This window comes from Globicephala melas, chromosome 1 (assembly GCF_963455315.2).
Source record: "Globicephala melas chromosome 1, mGloMel1.2, whole genome shotgun sequence".
Classification (NCBI taxonomy): domain Eukaryota; kingdom Metazoa; phylum Chordata; class Mammalia; order Artiodactyla; family Delphinidae; genus Globicephala; species Globicephala melas.
Window position 1 is genome coordinate 87,968,892 of NC_083314.1, and position 19,139 is coordinate 87,988,030.

At 39.4% G+C, this 19,139-nt stretch overlaps 1 protein-coding gene across 3 annotated transcripts in view; it reads right to left on the bottom strand.

Moving 5' to 3' along the window:
• Positions 1 to 1,812: 1,812 nt before the first annotated feature.
• HIPK1 (homeodomain interacting protein kinase 1) overlaps positions 1,813 to 19,139 on the bottom strand; it is a 47,478-nt gene continuing 30,151 nt past the window's right edge. For 2 of the 3 annotated variants that reach the window (XM_030869099.2, XM_030869098.3), the window contains exons 9-16: positions 16,454 to 16,575; positions 15,374 to 15,508; positions 12,599 to 12,741; positions 12,008 to 12,190; positions 11,309 to 11,515; positions 9,502 to 9,743; positions 7,692 to 7,822; positions 1,813 to 6,607 (exon numbers count right to left, since the gene is read on the bottom strand). In XM_030869099.2, coding sequence (XP_030724959.1) covers positions 6,119 to 6,607; positions 7,692 to 7,822; positions 9,502 to 9,743; positions 11,309 to 11,515; positions 12,008 to 12,190; positions 12,599 to 12,741; positions 15,374 to 15,508; positions 16,454 to 16,575 — 1,652 coding nt within the window. In that variant the 3' untranslated portion in view covers positions 1,813 to 6,118. The remainder of the gene's footprint in view (positions 6,608 to 7,691; positions 7,823 to 9,501; positions 9,744 to 11,308; positions 11,516 to 12,007; positions 12,191 to 12,598; positions 12,742 to 15,373; positions 15,509 to 16,453; positions 16,576 to 19,139) is intronic. The other variant, XM_030869101.3, reaches the window with a different exon arrangement.

Sequence of the window (19,139 nt, forward strand, 5' to 3'; positions counted from 1 at the left end):
TATTGCAGAGCAGCCAGAAGGCTTAACCGCCTCCCGCCTAGGCCGTGGGCTCCCCAGGAGAGGAGAAGGAGATTGGAAACCCTAGGGCAAAGGCCTTCTGGGCAGTCACCCAGGAAAAGGAGCTAGCAGGGGGAGGCAGAGGCCCCGGAGGAAATTTAGCAAACTCTATTCCTGCTTTAGAATGCTTCCAATGCTGACTTAAGAACCATCCTTCGTTAATCCTTTCCTTTCCCAGCAATAACAGCATGGATTATTTTCTGCCTTTAGTGGAAGCTGGAAGCAGGGGAGATGAGGTTTGAGGGGAAGGTGTGGGAAGAAAGGCCACAGTGGTCAAGTCTGTAGTACCTTCTTCTACAGCTCACTGGCGCCATCTTGTGCTAAGCACCTGGTGTCATCTCAGAATTAATAGGGAAACCAAGTTCACCTCCAGTGGAAAATTTCCCACAAAGCAAGCTAAGTAGATTGAATTTACAGGGGTTTTCATGATTAAAATGCAGCTTTCCCCACGGACTATCCAATTTCTTATGGGGCTATCCCAATCTCTCTCTGATTTAGCCTAAGAAAGAGAATGTATCTGAGATTAAAACTAAAAACAAAAACCAAAAAACCCAAAACAGGTCACTGAGAAATTAGTAAATTAATTCTTGATTATCTGAAAGTGAGACTGACTGCAGTCTTTCTATATACAGTTTTCCTTTGCCTGAAAGTTTCTAGGCATATTCTCTTACCCAAACTGGGGAGTGTTCAGTGAGTTCACACTAATTTTACATTCATTTATTTAGGAAAAAAAAATGAAAAATATATATGGTGCAGTTTAAATCAAAATAAATATACTCTGACTTCCCTACTAATGGGAGAGAACAGACTATTGATAACTTCTCTTGGTTATGGCCCAAAAGGGTGTTTCTAAATGTTTCTCATTTCCATATCCCAACTATGACTACAGGAGCCCAAAAAATTAATGGCCACTGTAAGACAGACTTGTCCTGAAACACATGCGTCAAAAGAAGTCAAATGAGCATAGCATTTATTCAGAGCCCCGCAGTGATGAATCTAGACAAATCTCTAATTCTTTATCAGGAGAAATTTTACTTTAATCACTCACTTAAGAGAAATCTGAGCCAAAGTCCTCCTCTAAAGAAAAAAAAAAACTACTCCTTGGACTTGAGGACATGGGGAGGGGGAAGGGTAAGCTGGGATGAAGTGAGAGAGTGGCATGGACATATACACACTACCAAATGTAAAACAGCCAGCTAGTGGAAAGCAGCCGCATAGCACAGGGAGATGCGACCATCTAGAGGGGTGGGATAGGGAGGAGATACGGGGATATATGTATATGTATAGCTGATTCACTTTGTTATACAGCAAAAACTAACACACCATTGTAAAGCAATTATACTCCAATAAAGATGTTATAAAAATAAAAAAAAAAACGATTCTTCTAACAGTGCAGCTTTCTGAAAGGAGGGGAAAATAGCATCGTCTTGTGGTTATTCTTATTTGCATTCTGGTACTTTAGATGTTTGGTGGAACATGCTAGGAAGCAAAGTTTAATTAGCCTGTGTCAGAAGTTTCTGCATCTTTCAAAGGGCCAGATCCAGATGATCTTAAGTTAGGGCCCTGGACACTCCATTCTTGGGAAGTATTCCCTACCGACCCCTATTTATTTCTGGGGCGGAGATTTGTATGAAGAATGAAGTTGTCTCTAACACTCTACTGGCGTTCAGATGCAATGTATTTAGTCACTCCAAAGATGCCAATTGTTGATCCCCTTTGTACCCCTATAAGAGAAGTCAAAAACAGCCACATGAATCAGAAAATTTACCCATTTTATTGATGCATTGCAATTGCTCTACATTTTACCATATTATGTAGAAAATACTGAAAATACAAGCTACTTTGTAAAACCAAAGACAAACATTGAATCCAAAGATAAACTATGTTTTTACACAATGGACCCTTTTCCCGTAGTTAGTATTAAATTTTAAATATCTATTTCTTTTTGTTAAAATGATTATTTTACATACTCCCTAAGTACATCTGCATTACAAACATAGCTCAGTAATTCTCAGAAACTGTTTCTAGAGGCTTGTCATAAAAGGAAGCGCACAACCAGAAAAGGGAGAAAGCAAAAAAAGTTTAAATCGCACACAATAACTAGCATATCAAATACATTTAATAAACTTGGAATTCCATTGCAATATCAAGGATTCAAAGCAGAAATACTAACGTTACATATAATGTACATAAAATGTACTGCTACATGTAGTGAGATTATTTTTCAAGCTGAATCAAAACCACGTATTATATAAAGTTTAGCAACGAACAACCATGTAGACATGCTGCACCATCCATCAGTTTAAAAAAAAAAAATTGAAACAGGAAGCAGGCTTGGGTCATTCCTGTCACTGAGAGGCAATTTCATTTCCTATCCTAAAACAAACCATCCTAACCAGTGGGTTTTTGCATAATAATGCTGAATAAAACACACACTACTGCGCTTGCCTGGCTAAGGGCAGTCAAGTTTAGCCCCTCTAGTGGAGGACGATGGATGGTCAGAACTGTTTAAGTGAAGTTCTCATTCCTGGGGCTGGGATTTTAGCTGAGCACTGACCATAGTATCACTTCCTGGAAGCTACTAAAAACTCCAGAGTGATCAAGTGTCCAGATGAGCCTAGAGTGGTTGTACCTAACCCTTCCCATTTTCTCTCTCACCCTGAAGGGGAGAAGCTGGAAATACAAGTTCTGACAGGACTTAAAGCCTTAAGCTGGTCTGAGGTCAGGCCACTGTGACCTGGGCCAGCTGCTCACTTTATTCTTGGAGCTTCCCCCATCCTGTCAGGGCCAGCAATGTTAAGCCCCAGAGACAGAATCTAAAGCCACACTGAGCACATACACATTCAGCAGACACAGATGGATTTTTATCTTGGTAAATCTGAAATGCCAATTTGCAAAACTAATACTGAAGATCTCTAAAATTCTTAAAGCCACACACTGCTAGTAAGGTGATTATGGTAACAATATAAGCTCTTGGTATTGTCTTCTCCCCGTGAAGACTCCTATCTTAAGTGGTATCCACTTACTGGACTGAGGGTGGGGGGTAGGGTGAGCAGGAGTGGAGTGTTTTTTTCCTGCATCTCATTTCTTACAAAAACAACAAATCTTATCCCTTGTAAAGATAAGGAACAAAAAATATTTCCATTAGAAACTAGATCTGCCTTTGAGCATGAAAATGAGAATGCGCTTGGCAAAAAGAGACACAAAGATTGCACACACAGACCAGAAAACTGTATAACACTAGTGACAGAAACTATACAAACTGCTTGGGTATCTTGATCAATATAATGCTGAAAACACAAAATAATGATAAAAAAAAAAAAAGTAGAAAACACCAACATGTTCCTGGTAGGCTATACTGACTATCTGCCCCATCTTGAAAGCCCTTCCTCCTTACAATGAAGAAATTCCAAATACCTTGACAGCTCCTCGGTGTTCAACCTGGTACAGAGCTTGCCGACCAGGCTCCATGAAATCTCCCATCTCCATCCTGCACCTCCTTGACACCATCTCTACAAAGAACCAGTCCTAGACTTATCCCTCAAATACATATTTTTCAGTTCAGATGGAACATGTCTACATCTTAGGGTTAACCTTCTTCCCCCAAATCTTTAATGGGCAGGAACTTTGCCATCCCCAGTACTCTCTACTTGACCCAGATCCGTGTAGGAGCTGAGAGTACAAGGACACTTTCACAGTTTGAAGGGCCCCAAGAATACACAAGTTGTTAAAAAGAAACCTCAAAAGCCTGATGGCTCAACAGGCTTTGGTTCCTTCTAAATATTCTTCACCGGCTAAGAAACCTTTCTTTGAGTTCCCTGTCACCAGCGGCTTCACAAAACTCATCCTCATAGTATTGGGGATGTGGGAAGCAATACAACAGGCTCTTTGGTATAAACACATCTGTTACATGTTTTTTTCAACAAGCAAATATTTTACTAGGAATATCAACTATTTGCAGGAAGGACTGCCACATGGGAAAAGGAAAAAATAAATCTCATCTAAAAGTGATTGCACATACTTAAAAAAAAAAGAAAGAAAAAAATGCATATTTAATATTGGCTTGACTCCTCTCACCTGCTTCCCGAATTCTCACAGAAGCAAGGTAGCAATGCACAGTGAGAGAGCCACATGGGGAAAATGCTTCTGTGAGAACTCGGCTGAGAATCCAAAATGGAAAGGGGTAGAGGTGGCAGTAAAAAAGAGAAGCTGCTGTTTTTATTTTTCAGTGTCGGCAGGGAAACTGAGAACAATGCATATACACAACACAGCTATTAATCCTGTTCTGATAAATCCCAGTGAACAGCTTAGGGTCCACGGGGGCTTGCTGGTCCGTCCTAAGGCAAGCTCACTGTAAACTCTATTAACCACTACATTATCATATAAGGCACTACAATAAGGGAAGGAGGAGAAAGGGAAGGAAGAGACACACACTGAACAACTCCTCACCAGACACACCTGTGCAAAACAATTCCAAGGGTCTCCTCTCCTTGCAGGCAATGCCCCTGCTCACTCAGCACTACAGTAATATGCTCTAATATAATTGCAATTAGTTCACATACATTCCAACAAGTATCAGTTCATTTTGGTTTAAATACAATGGAGACATCAATTCCATCTCCGGGGTAACACTGGAGGATCAGAAACACACTAAATACACAATTCAAGTGTAATCACTACACATCTGATTACAAATAACATTTTGGGTTAGCAGGAAAAATTGCTTGTTATATTCTTCTAATCAATATGTACATATTTAATTATGCAAAATATTAAAACACCACCATTACAAAACTTCTAAAATATTTTTAAATTCAGTAATAAATTTTTAAAATATTTTTTGCAATTCCTACATGCACTTATTATATAAGTCTTAATAAGAGAGCATTCAATTTGCTGCTGGCATACAAAGAAAGCTACTTTAAAGTATAAAAGCTATACACAACGTTTCTTATCCGGTTTCAGATCCTTTAGCTTTCTCCCCAAATAAATCACATAGAATGAAGGGAGAGCTGAGGCAAAGAGAGAAAGAGGTGTATTATTGAAAATTCATACTAATATTCAGGCAAAGCTCATCGATGCCAACAACCTTTAGGCAAAGCTCATCAATGCCAGTATCGCATAATACAAAGAGATTTTGCATATAATAAAACAACTACCACCATACAATAATAACCACCTTAATGGCTTTTCCAATAATAAAATTTAAGCTAAATCAGAGAGAGAAGGACTTTTTAAAAATAATTTAAAAAGAATGCACAGGGTTCATTTAGAAAGAATACCTGGTGCTTTCACGGTAGGTATGGATTCTCTCACACTAAGTCACCAGCAAATGGTGAGCTGCCTTTTTAACACTACTTTAATAATGAACACAGGAGCAACTGAGAGAATCCCAACAGTAACAGAGAGTAGTATGTAACCAGTTTTGCAAAAATAACAATTTCCCACTAAATATAACATGACATGAAAACAAAATTGAAACACTGTAAGCTTAAATGTCCCATTAGCAAAGGTAAAATTTTGAGGAGAAATGCAAGATAGTAAAATACAGACTTGTGCAAGCTGCTCTTAAGATAAGCAATTAAGTCTTGGTTTTTAAACAAGCAGAAAGTAATGATTTTTCTTTTCTTGTTAACAGATTTCAAGTCCTTCTATCAGCATTTTTCCTCTGACCAGCAATTACAATAAAATAAAGTTAAATAAAGAGGAACTTCACTTGTTTTTAAAAGCATTTATAGAAATCAAGTCAGAGAGAGAAAATATTTTTCAAAGGTTAACTTCAGAATGATCTCTCTTCCTTGGTAACTGCAGATGATGGGCATCTGAACTCTTCCAAATACCAAAAATGCTGTCACAAAAATAAAGAATTAAAAAATAGGGCAGACTTTGGGAGACTACAACAATGCAGTCAACACTGAGACAGGTTCCCCAGAGAAAAGCCTTCTGCTTCAGTGGGCCCCTGCAGAGCAAGTTGCTGGCTAAGGAGTTTCAGGAGAGGGTGAGGGAGGAGCTCATCACAGCCCATTAAGAACTCTGACCCCTCCTCCCTCATACTCACCAACTACAAGTAAGAATACTGGCTGATCTTGGTAGGGCTCAGTGGGTATCCAGTGTAAATGGTTGAGCCTCGGGAAGACCCAATGTAAGACTGGGTGGCAAATTGGTGTTGGTACTGAGCAGGGGCCACGCTGGCAGAAGTGAGGAGACTGGGCCCAACACTGACAGGGACCTGGTGCACCAGAGTGCTAGGGTGGGTGGTATACGCTGCAGCATGCCTTGAGGAGCCCTGTGGGGAGAAGAGATGAGCAATGGAGCTGGTGGAGCCCAATGCAGCAGCAGAAGTGGGGGCAGCATACGTATACAGGTGAGGCTGGCTTGGCAGGTGAGCAGGGGCTGGGGCCAGGTGTGGGTGCCCAGTCGAATGTAGTGGGCTGCCATGCTGGAAGGCGTAAGGGGCTTGGGAGAGCGGGGCCACAAACGCCTGCTGCCTGCGGGGGGCAGGGTTGTTGCTTCTCTCTTGCGAGGTTGGAGCTGATGATGATTGCTGGTTCTGGAAGGAGGAAGAAGGAAGTGAGGAATCTTGAGGTCACCCTGGCTCAGGGCACCAAAGGCCAATTTGAGAGTTGAGGTTCTAACTCATATTGCTTCTGGGCTGCCATAGCACAGAATCTCTCAGACTGGCAATGCTGTCAGAAGTCAGCCATCCATCCCTCTGCCTCCTGGCAGAATAGATCGTAACCCAGCCCAGACAGCAGCAGTTTGCTCTCAAGTATGACAGAGGAAAGGGGGAAATCAAGAGTTCATAGGGTTACTCACTCCTGCAAGTAAATAACTGTCGACTCAACTCACCCTATTCTGGCATCCGTGACTGAATTTTTCCTAACCTTTCTTCCTTGCCATTGTTTTCTCTTGCTTTCCTCTAAGTTTTTCATATCCCTCTTGAACTGTGGAGCCCAAGACACATGCACTAACTCAAACTTACATTTGCACCTGCATGTGCTCTCTCTCTCTCACACACACACAACCACACAGTTACACCCTCATATTTACACTTTCTCACTACTAGTAGACATCATACAAGCACCAGAATTTCAGCTGAGGAAAAAGTGAACACAAATAGAATAGTGACCCTCCCCACCCCATCAGAGGATCAGATGGGGAGAAAAAAGCCCCAAATCCCAGACTCAAGCACCATGTAAGACTAGAACCAGTTGATTAAGTATCCAGAAAGCTTTTTCACTGTCTCTTGCTTCAAGTAAACAGAGTAAGGCTCAGGTTATTTATGACCCAGAAGATAAAGAAAGAGAATCTAGTCTCAATGCATGTGGTGGTGCAGAACGAGGCAAGAACTAAAGCATCCTAGGCACTTTCTAAATTCCACACATTTCTCTCATCTTCCAGGATAGACTAGGGAGGTCTGATGGAAAACCTGGAACGTACATTCTGAACACATTTACAGAGGGAATGAAGAGACACAACACATACAGATATGACACAGGCCATGGAACACCAAATTGTTTGACACAAAAGGGACTTCATTTGGCTTTATTCAGCAGTCCAGCCAGAAGCAGGGTTCTCCAGAGAGTAACAATAGCGGGGGCCCCAAACAGAAGGCAGCAGCCCCTAGTGCTTACCTGGCTAAGGTTGAGTGGCTGTGCTGCGCTGGTCCCCCCGCGCTGAGCTCGATATCCTGTGGGGGTGATACAGCATCCAGATGACTGCCCGCTCACTGAAGCCACTGGCTTGGTCTTACTGCTCAGGAGACCTAAGAAAGGGTCAGGCTTTAGTTATGAGCAGACGTGGACTCAGTATCACTGAGCTAAACCTCAGATGGCATCATATTAATCAGTCCATGTTTGTATGAGGTTTGCAAGAGTTAAGGTTTCATGTGTATCTTATTTCCTCAATTACATTTACACTAGAAGAACAAAAACTGTATTATCCATTTCTTTTCTGTCTTTCTACAAAGCTCCATAAAGATCTTCAAAAGGTTCACTTCAGTAAATATTATCTAATCTCCAGTAATGTGAAAGGTACTATTAGAAATATAAACACAAGTAAGACATGGTCCCTGCTCTCAAGGAGCCTAGAGTTTATGTAGGAAGGGATTAAACAAGTACAGAAATGACAATGTGAAGCTGAGTAAGATACTGGTAATATTTAGGAACATTTAGGTGTCAAAGGGGTTTAAAGGAAGACAAGATTATATCTTGTTGGGCATTCACTGTCTTCAAATTCTAAGAAACTGCAGAAAGTGCAGCTGAATATAAGCACGATCAATTTTCAAAATTTTGCTTCCTTCTGTGGTCCCACTAGGAAAACTGGAGCATTTATTCAGTGACTTGTGGAGCAACCTATTTTCTTTGGACCCAATAGTGGACAGAGCTCCTAATAATGTTTCTCAGTAGCCTGGCATCAGGAAGTTTTGCCCTGTCTGCAATGGACAGTTGTCTACTTCTCAGGAGGAGAACCACACGTCACCCTCAAACTAGAACACTGTTTATGTCTTCGGCAGTATTATAATTCATGGTAAAACACTAATTCATAAAAGTACGAAGAGATGGCTATATCGATGCCAAAATTTCACAGTCCTCGCCTTTGGTGTATAGAGTTGCCACTGGAAAAGAGCTGCCTAGACTAGGACTACATTTTTCTGGGCCCCCTTGCCTCTAGGTGGGGCCATGTGATGAGTTTTCACTATTTCCGGGGCTAAAGAGGTTAAAAACTGTGTGTGCCTCCTCCATACTTTCCTTCTCCTTCTGATTGGATGCTGAGGATTCCAAGGCTCTGATCCTTAACTCGCTGCCAGGCCTACCAACCAGGAGCACTTGCACTGGGAACTCACGTGACTAAGAAATAAATTTCTATTATGTTAAGCCACGAAAACTGGGGCTTGTTACTGCAGTTAGCATTTCATTACCCAATAACTGAACCCGGGAACCTAAACCCAGCATCTCACAGAGCAAAACAGATGGAGGTAATTTGGTTGATAATACAACCCACAAAAGCATCACTGCTATGCCACTGGGCGAGAAAAGATCTAAAGTACATATTGTTTTCCAAAATAACTTTTGCAATCACTTTTAATATTATCAGTTCCCATTCATTTCTGGATTGTCAAATCTGAACCACCTGTGGCAAAAAAACCTGCCTGTTAATTCTCCCTGCCATCTAACAAAAGTCGTATCTACCTTCTCCCATCAACAGTGAGTGTATTACTGAGTCTACAAACTCATTTTTATATTGATCCAAGCAAAATAAACACAGGAAGATAAACTGATGGCCAAAAACAATTTCATATCACAAGGAACTGATTTCTGAACTAGGCAATTTTTAGGAAAATCTACACCACTGGTCTGTACCATTGGCAAAAGCAGATTATAGCAAAATACTAAAGATACACACATCAAAGGAGCATTCAACTCCAGTTGTGAACAAACTCACCTGAGGCCTGGGTTGCTACAGTGCAGTCACCAAGCTGAGTTTTCAGTGGAGGTACAATGATGGTGCGGGTGCCAGCGCCATCCCCCACAACTCTGCCGGGACCCTCCGGAAGGGGTCCACTATTGCCCCGGAGAGCACTCAGGGTATCAGTGGAATACGGGCTGCTCAAGGAAGAGTCAGAGTCTGGAGAATCATTGACAGTGACATAACTGATGACATTAGACCTTGCCTTCAGGCCAGAGCTGAGGAGAAGAAAATACATGAAAATTCAACCCCCTTTTAGCAATGTTTCTTTGCTGGTCTCTGGTCTTCCCATAATAAAAATGATGATAATCATGATGATAGTAATAATAACAACAGTAGCAGCAACAAATTTCTGAGTGCTTATTATGCATCAGGCACTATTCTTACACTCTACACATAACTCACAACACTTCCATGAAGTAGGTACTTTATCCCTGTTTTGCAGATAAGGCAACTGAGGCAGAGGGAGATGGAGATTAAGAAACTTGACCAAGGTCACACAAGTGATAAGTTGTGAAGACAGGATTCAGATCCAGGACAGAATGACTCCAAAGTACACACCTCTAGCAACTATTCTATGTTGCCTCTTAGCCATTCCCAACAGCATTCTTCAAACACCACTTTATTTTCATATCACCCTGCTAGACTATAAATGGTTCTTTACTGTATCTAATCAAACTTCTCACTATAGGTGTTTTTAAAAAAAGTTTCTTCACAAAATGACCCCTACCTTACTAACTTTACCTTTTCCTTAATTTTTAATAGGCTTGCCTCCGGTCAAAGCAATCCTGCTGGTTACATAATTTTTGCCAGTACTAGGCCCCTTTTCTTCACTGGAAAGTTAACTTTTTTCTTCCCCAAATCAGTTCAATAACCACTTTCAAAACTTAGTTTCAAGTCTATTTACCATTTGTAAATAGCCATTTGTAAATACCATTTGTAAATAGCCCTTTTGAAGTATTTCATTCTAAATTTACTCTTTCAAGTTCATTTAAACTTCATTTACACGTGACTCCGTTAAGTCTCCTAAGTTACTTTCATGCGTGAATCCTTCCTCCTCAGGTAAAAGTAGAGTTATTGCTTCTTCTATATGCCTAACACCAAAAACACAATGAAGAAGAACACAGAACAATCAAGGCAACTGACTATGTTCACACCAAGAGAGGTGTGTATCACAGTTCTTAAATGTATCCTATCTCTCTTAGTTAACTGCCCAATTAAGGACTTGGATTAAGGTGCTGGGATAAGAGGAAATAATCTGGTACTTAAATTCTTAAACTGAATGACCATATAGCAGAGGGGGGAAAAGAAGGTAGCCCTACTTAAAGTTCTACCTCTTCCAAAGAGGTCTGTTCAGATTAAAAAATTACACAAATTTCATATAATCGCATATCTACCAACTTGTTCCAATTAATTGTTTTTTACATGCTTCTGTTACAGTATCTGTTTTCAGACTCTAAAGTTCCTTAAAGGCAGGGGATCATGTCTGTAGTACATAATGTGCATTCCAAGCCAGAACAGCCTGACAACGTAATCTATACCTTCCATCTAATGTATCTGAACGACTGATTTAACTGATGAACATGTATAATATTACAGAAAACTTGACAATGCTCAGTTATGGAAACTTGAGTGTTCTGGCTCACTCATCCACGTCCATGCTTCCTAAATACCCCTTTTTAGTCCTTCCTTTCATAGCCAAAATTGAGCCACTTGTGTGAAGCCAACAGACTAAGACCAAGGGCAGGAGCCACAGAGCTAGGGAACCATTCACCTGTCTTACCTATTGGGCTTATATTTGTTGTCCTCTTCCTCATCAGTGTCACTGCGGATAGTGATGACACTCACAGGAGGGCTGGGAGTATCTGGAATGATGATTGGCTGATGCTGATCTTGTACAGGGACTAGGGAATTATAAGAAGATGTGGTACGGAGGGGGCTGCTCCCAACCAGAGAATAGACTTGAGAAGGCAGAACATCCAGAGAGGACCTGTAGGAAAAGGTCACAAGAAAGATCATTCAGTGCTTGGTCCCCAAAACTAGATATCTTTTCCCCAGAACTCTTTCCAATTTACTCTTTGATTCCTCCTTACCAAATCATTAAGCCAATACACTTAACTATAAAAGTCCCAATAAAAAATAAACTAACCACTCTAGCCAGGGTTTCCAGGACAAGAACACCAAAATTAGAATATAGATTTTATTTTTGTATGCCCTTTACCCCGTGGTTAAATTTCACTCTGTAAAGTGGGCAGAAAACTAAAAACATCAGCCAAAAGAAGGCTGGATTCAAAGTGGCAGCAGAGAGGAAGGATCAGCATAACCACAACACCTCTGCGTGCATGCCCGAAGGTTAGCTCTTTTCAATTTGGCAGCTTCTTGCTGCTTCATACCAGAAGTGTCTATACTCCAACACTCCAGATGCCAGGCGACATATCTTTCAAACTGGCAATTTTAACTATCAGCCCTAACAGAGACTTACTTAGAAGAGACTGGAGCAGACTGCTTATTCTTCTTTGAAGGGAGGGAACTGGATTGTTGTTGTCTGACAACATGGGCAACGCCAACATTAAGGGGCTGAGCAGTGGCCAATGTCACATGGTTAGTCAGCAAGGATGGCTGCTGCATAATAGTGCTGTACTGGTTGCCATGAGAGTGGGCATTCCTGTATCATCAGAAAGAGAAGTATGAATGCTGAAAACACTGGGAAGGCAGGACCAAATAGGTACTAAAAGCAATTAAAACAACCAAATAAAGCTGTGTTTTATTTTTATAGTTGGGCACCTGGATTATAAGGCTTTAGGGGTTTTCACTGTATGGTTTATTGCATAACACTTTCTTTAAATCTGAAGTAAATAATTTCTGAACTTAGAACCTACTGTTTTCCTGCATTCAAAGTTTTCTTGTAACTCTGTCTCCTAGCCTGATATGGATTCTTTTCTTCAAGGATTTCACACAGAGATAAATCTCTCCTTTCCTTTACCTTCTTCCTGTCTCACCAAATCCTCAAGTGGTCCTTCCCTAAGGGACCTGCCCTTGCAAATTCTCCCAGAGAGGAACACAGGGCACTTGCCTCCAGTCTGTGAGCTGCTGGCCACTGCCCATGGCCTCTGGAATCACTGCAGTGGGCTGGACTGAGTTGTGTAGAGCTACCCCAGGCAACTGTTGCCAAGTTGAAGGCAGGAGAATTTGTTGGGTTCCTCCAGGCCAAGCCTGCTGTAAGGAAACAAACACAAAAAGATCCAGACTTGACTCACTCTTGGCTTTTTCTTCTGTTTTTTAGATGAAAGAAAAATTAATAGCTTAAAAGAAGTTTCTTGTAGATTGTTAACTTGCAGAGATTTAAAAAAGGAAGGTCAGAGGGGCTCAAGGTTACAAGTCTTATGAACAGGGAAAAAGAACACGCTGCCTTCTCTTGGCCACCTCCATAACCTGACCACCAGGGTATTAAAGAAAAGAAGATCCCTGTGGTTAAGAGTTTCTATTATACTGCAGAGTAAAGGAATCTGAAAGTTCAGAAGTAAGCTCTAGTTAAATGCTGGAGTAACATTTTTGCAAAGAGTCTAAAAACATCCCAAGAAAGAGTTAAGACAACTCCCTTGAGATTAAAAATAGGAATTTAAAAATTTGAGTGCCAATCAGATAAAAGACATCAGGTCAATTCAACCCATAAAACAAAGAGGAGAATTGTTCCTTTTTAAAAGGGTAGTCCTTGGAAAATGGAGCCAGATGTGGATGACCAAAGGCCAAAATCCTTTGGCAAACAACCTTAATGCCAGCAAGAGAAAGCTAACTTCATCATTTATAGCCATGTGATAGCATTTTTAAAAAATGCAATAAGAAAAATATTTAAGAAATAGATGCGGAGAGTACCATATTTTGTTTTTAGTAGTTTCCTAAATATGCATCATTTGTAGAAACATAACTCGACATAAAAACTAATCACTAAAAGAAAATATATTGTTTGTAGTTCTTAACAAGCCATGCCACTTGCAATAAATAGCAACAAATATGTTTTCTGTACTTCTTACGGAAATTGTGGCATTTCCTAGAAAAATGGGAACAGATTTGAAAGTCTGCTTTTTAAACCTGAATTCCACAGTACAATCACCTACAATGCTTGGGTACATATGGTTCTGTTTCTGGAATTCCAAACTGCAAGGCCATCAACACACTGTTTTAAAAATATTTCTGCAAGTAACAGATCCACTTGTTACAAATACCGGTTCCAAACAAGAAGCCTTCAAATCAGAGAAACTGCAAACATGTCTGCTACCATAAGCAGAATTCAAAACAAAACAAAACAAAACAAAAAATAAGAGAAGTATGTTAAGTCACACCATGCGTCTTTCCATAAGCCAACACCTGCACAAGACAAAGCATGTAGTTTAATACAAAGCAAGAAATAACATTTCAACGTGAGGCAGAAATCTGGCGTTCCAAGCGACGAACTGTTTTGACAGAGGAAGAACAAAAATATGCAAAGCTTAGCAAATGGCTAGTGCAAACTTAAGAGAAGCAGCAAAGGAGAAGTGTCAACTAACATTCCCAACCTCAAAACTACAGGTGTGCAAGTTAAAACCAGTGGCTTGGATCAATCAAGTTGGAAATATATCTGACTCCCTCACACTCAGGGCTTATGCTTATGATGTAATTAATTTGGCAGTGACAAAGACTCTTAAATTGAAAACCAAAGAAATTCCAGCAACTAAAGTATGTATTCTGAAAGTGTTTTTCACTCACACGAGTCCTTGAGAAACAACAAAAGAAATTTAAAGCCACTCTGAAAGATGAACAAATATCAGGGGTCAACAGTATCAATTAGGTTTTCGAATGCTTATCTAATTTTAAATTTTAAATGATAAAATGCCAGATGTCAAATAAATAATTCTAACTCCCCCAAATAAACCAAACACATCCAAAAATCACTATTAAGGTTACAAATGCTGAAATATACCTCAAAGTCCTATTTGTTTGTTTTCCTATCTCTAAAACCCACACTACATTTGCTGCTATATTTAATAAATTTTCCCCATGACTTTTGATAACAAAGATATTCTTACATAAAGTTTTTCAGTATAAATAGGTCTTTTGTATAAAGATCTATTTGTAAAATAATTAATTTCTCCAAAACCCCTATAAACGAGTTCACCTTTGATTTCAACCAACAAATGAAATATGATCTAAAAAGGCTCTAAAGGGAAGATGTTTAAATGGAAGATATTAGCTGTCACTGATCATAAGTGGCAAAGAGTTATCTTCATGTGTTCAGAGACGGAAAGTTAATGTCAACTAATAAGGAAATAAAGTAAGAGCATCTTAAACATTTCTACATACACAAAAGTTTTAGAAGCTTAAAACAGTCAATAAAGAAGGAAGCTAACTTGCCAAGGAGTTCCAATTTTGGCCATCCGGTACCTGTAGCAGAGCCAAACTAAAGGCCATTTCCTTCATTCTCAAGGTTCAGAGGGTAAAAGGTAGGGCAGAGAAACAGATAACAGTGTTGAAGCTCTTCTGAGGCTACACCAAGAGCTTTTATCACACTAGGCTGGCAAAGAAGAATCAAGGGGTCTGACCCCTTTCAGAGCCACACTGAACATCAGAGTCAAACAGTGCTTCAGCAAATGTTGGGGAGGAAAACAATGAGACATTAAAGATGTAGCAAGAACACAGCCACAAGATGGCACATGCTTCCATGCCCTCTGCAAAGACTAAGTTAAAAAAATTTTTTTGGAAAAATGAGAAAACCAGAAGAAAACAGAACAAAAACAAACAGGAAAAAGTAAAAAAAAAAAAGAAAGAAACCAAAGAAACTCCGTTAGTAACACAATCAAGTGAGGGGAATTACCAGTACAGCGGCAGTCTGTTCAACCAGCGCCGGCCGGCCGGCTGCGCAGCTCAGAGTAAAGGGCACCGCATACTGCGGTGTGATGGTGGCTACTTGAGGGTGGAGAGTTGCTACCATTAGTGGTGTACAGCTTCCCTGAAATGTAGATTAGGCAGGTGAGTGAAACAAACACGGAGGCAGGTTATCTGGATTCAGAAGGGTTTTCATTCCCCCCAAGTTATTACCAACAATAAGCAGTAGTTTCATATCACTTAAAATGCATGTACCAAACATAACTTTCCCCTTCAACTCCGCACAGCATTGGACCACTAGGTCAAATGTCAATGGCCTAAAGCAAAAAAGTATGGGAATCCTTCTTGGGCTGGATTCAGAGGATCAGTTCTAAAAAACTCAGTTAGCAAAGGCATGTATTAAGAATTCTTCCTCTTCCTACTCACAAAATCAGGGTTTTGGATTTCAGATTTGCTATGTGTCACGGGCCACAAACATTTATACACAGAATTAAAAATATAGTATTTGTTGCTTATATGAATATTTCATGAGTTTCTTGACCATCTTAGCTGCATTTTGCATGGCAGGGATAAAGTTTTAAACCTTTCTACAGCCTAGTTAAACACAAGGAATGAAGGAATGTAATACTCGAAGAGGCATCCTGATATAATCCAGCCTCTCAACTGTGATGAAATTCTCAAAGAGTGAGTAATGGGGACACTAAGAGAGCAAAAGGGGAACCTTTTACTTTTAGAATCAAAGTGTTGTTACATGTGTCCTATACCTTTAAGAGCATCAAGATAAAAAATTAACTTCATCCCACAAAATTAAATTTACTCAGTAGACAATTTCTCAAAGTCTGGATATTTATGTCTCCAAGTCTAAGGAAGTCACTGGCAGAGTTGCAATAGTGTTAGGAATGAGTATGTCATTCCATTATAGATGTTTCATTTTAAGTCCACTGAATCGTGACCAAGAAAGATCTTACAGTCAAAGCAAATACCATTTTCTAGGACAAAATATCTGATTCTCAACAGTGCTTCAGAGAACTTCAGCACTATTGAGTATCCAAGCTGCTCTGTCTTTTACCTGTGTAAGAACTCCCGACTGTATCTGTAGTGGCTGAGCAGCTGGTGCCTGGGGTACAATTGGCACAGCGTTATCCATCCTCACAGGGAATCCAGAATGCTTTGTTGTTGCTTGTAGTCCAGCTGTAAAAAGTAACATCACAGTTATATTGCTTTGCTAGGTCTGGGGATACTGCTTGTTTGGGGGTTTTGGGGTTTGTTTTTAGCTTTTTGGTTTGAAAAATCTACCACCCAGGTTTTAGTTCTAGACACTTAAGACAAAGGCGTTTCACCAAAGTCTGAGAAGTTAAGAAAAGGGAGACTTGATTCCCTTCAGGTTGGATTAATGGAAAGATGCCTGACAGAGGGAGGGCTGGCTTCAGGAAATTCAAAACTTTTTTTTTTTATCCAACAAAGCTTAAAACACAACACTCATCCCACTCCCATTAACAGCAGAGGCAAAAACAAACAAAAAACCTTCACTTAGTAAGTTATGTTCAGCTTTTAATCCTAGAGGGAAAAAAAAAACTTAAGCATTTAAAAAGTGTAATCTATTAAAGGCAAAGACTTTATAACTTCTGGTTAATTAGATAAGAAACATTATGAAAAGCTCAGTAATTTATTATCTTGGTTACCCTTTTATTTAGACTATTTTAAGGGGATGTTTTTACCCAACTGCTCAAAAATATATAACCTAGTTCACAATTTAGTCATATATTTTATCTTTAACCAGTATGTGAACTGAAGGAATTATGTCTAGGATAAAAATATTTTAAAAGCAGACATTGTGGTTTACAGAAACACTTTTTTGTACTTATTTTAGAAATCTGCTCTCGTCACTGACAGCTTTCTAAAGCTCTTCTCTAGCTAATGGAAAGCTAGGAAAATTAAGAACTTTTTGCTGCCTTTAGAACAGTGACCATGTCTCTTTATCATTTTATTCATTATCCTCTGGGCACAAATGTTGAATAAATGTTTCCTGCAATCAGGAGTATCTCATTCTGGGGAAAAGAAGGGCTCAAGATAGTTCTCCCTTTTGCCAAGACTTGAGAAGAGAACCTTCAAAACTTTCTTTTAAACCTACCCTATCAAGGCTTTCAACGTAAAGAATTTAAGTTTCTATAATGCCTCTTGATTCACTGATGCTTGCATTTTGTTAAGTGAGGATACCGCCATTTTAATTAGAATATTCCTTCAGTGACACTTTCTAGGCTATCACCAACTAATTTCTCTGAATATTACTATGGAGGTATCAAATGAGCATAACTCATAAACTCTAATATTGTTGTTTTCAGCAAGTTAAGTCTTCCAATTTTGCATTTCAGTAATTTAATTTAGTAACTAATTGTCACATGGGAAAAGATAATCCAGAAATGTACAAAGTAAAAGAGACTAGTAAAATCAGAATTACAACACTCTAATAATAACTTTTTTAAAAGTGCTACTTACATAAAAAGAAAAGGAAACAAATCCAGGTATCCAGATTAAAAAAAAAAAAATTGCCAGCCATTCTTCCTAAGGCAATGCTATCTAATCAGAAAGCTAAGTAACATCAAGGATTCTTGTCTATATTTCCATGGTTAACTACAAGACAACATTATTGCAATAGCCTCCTACGGCAAAATTTAGGAAGAAATGTTCACTATAGAAGCTCATCTTTGTGTCCCAGGATGATGAAATAAAAGAGGACAAAATTACAGAATTATAGTTTCCACTGAGCAAAATGTCTATTTTGGTCAACTGGAATATACTATAGAAAGTAGTATTTATATACTGACCCCAAATGTGACTCTAAATAAGTATTAGATTGCTATAGTAATTTAGGCTAAGCCACAGCAGTCAAGCTAGTTTAAAACTAGCTTTTGCAGGGAACCCCAAGTGGAAACAAAGAATTAACAAAAGGCAACCCTTTGGGAAGGTTCTCCCTGAACCCTGAACTTGGATTGAAGTTTTGTTTTTATTATTTGTTTTGTTTTTTGTTTTTGTTGAACATAGCCCTTTAAATTAAAAAAAAACATGAAAGTATGGCAAGAAGAGTAAAGCTGTCAAATGGATGAGGGTCTATTCTCCTCTAAGTGTAGGCATCTTGTGAAAGAGCAGATGGTGAAAGAAAAGTAGGCAACCTGGTACAGAGGCCTGCTGGGCAGAAACCAGCATATGGCTGTGGTTGGCAAATGAACTGACAACTCCCTACAGCTCTTTGAGTTTAGACACTGAAAGGCAGTACAGAGTATAACACTTCAAGATGTATAAGCTATGGGCCCACTGCCTGGGTTCAAAATCATGGCCCTACCGCTGACTGGGCATAAAAACTGGGCAAATGAGGGAATCACGATCAGTTTTCTCACCTATAAATTGGGCATAATGACATTATCCACTTCCCAGGGTTGTTTGTGAGTATGAATACATACATGTAAAAGCACTTAGAACATTATCTGGCATGTAGTAACTAATACATATCAGTTTTCATTACTGTCATCACTTTCATTTTAAAACTCCCTTTCATTTGTAAATTTTAAAATTTGCTCTATCTAGCTCCTCAGGTTATTTAGACTTCCTAAATAGGAAAAAAATTTCCAAAGCTTATACTTCCCTAATTATACCAAAAGGGGTTAAACCACTTTTCCCCTCTACCTCTTCTCCTTACATTTTGTTTTGTTAAAGGAACTAAAAGTTCTTCTGCCTCATCTCTTAAATATCATCTGAGA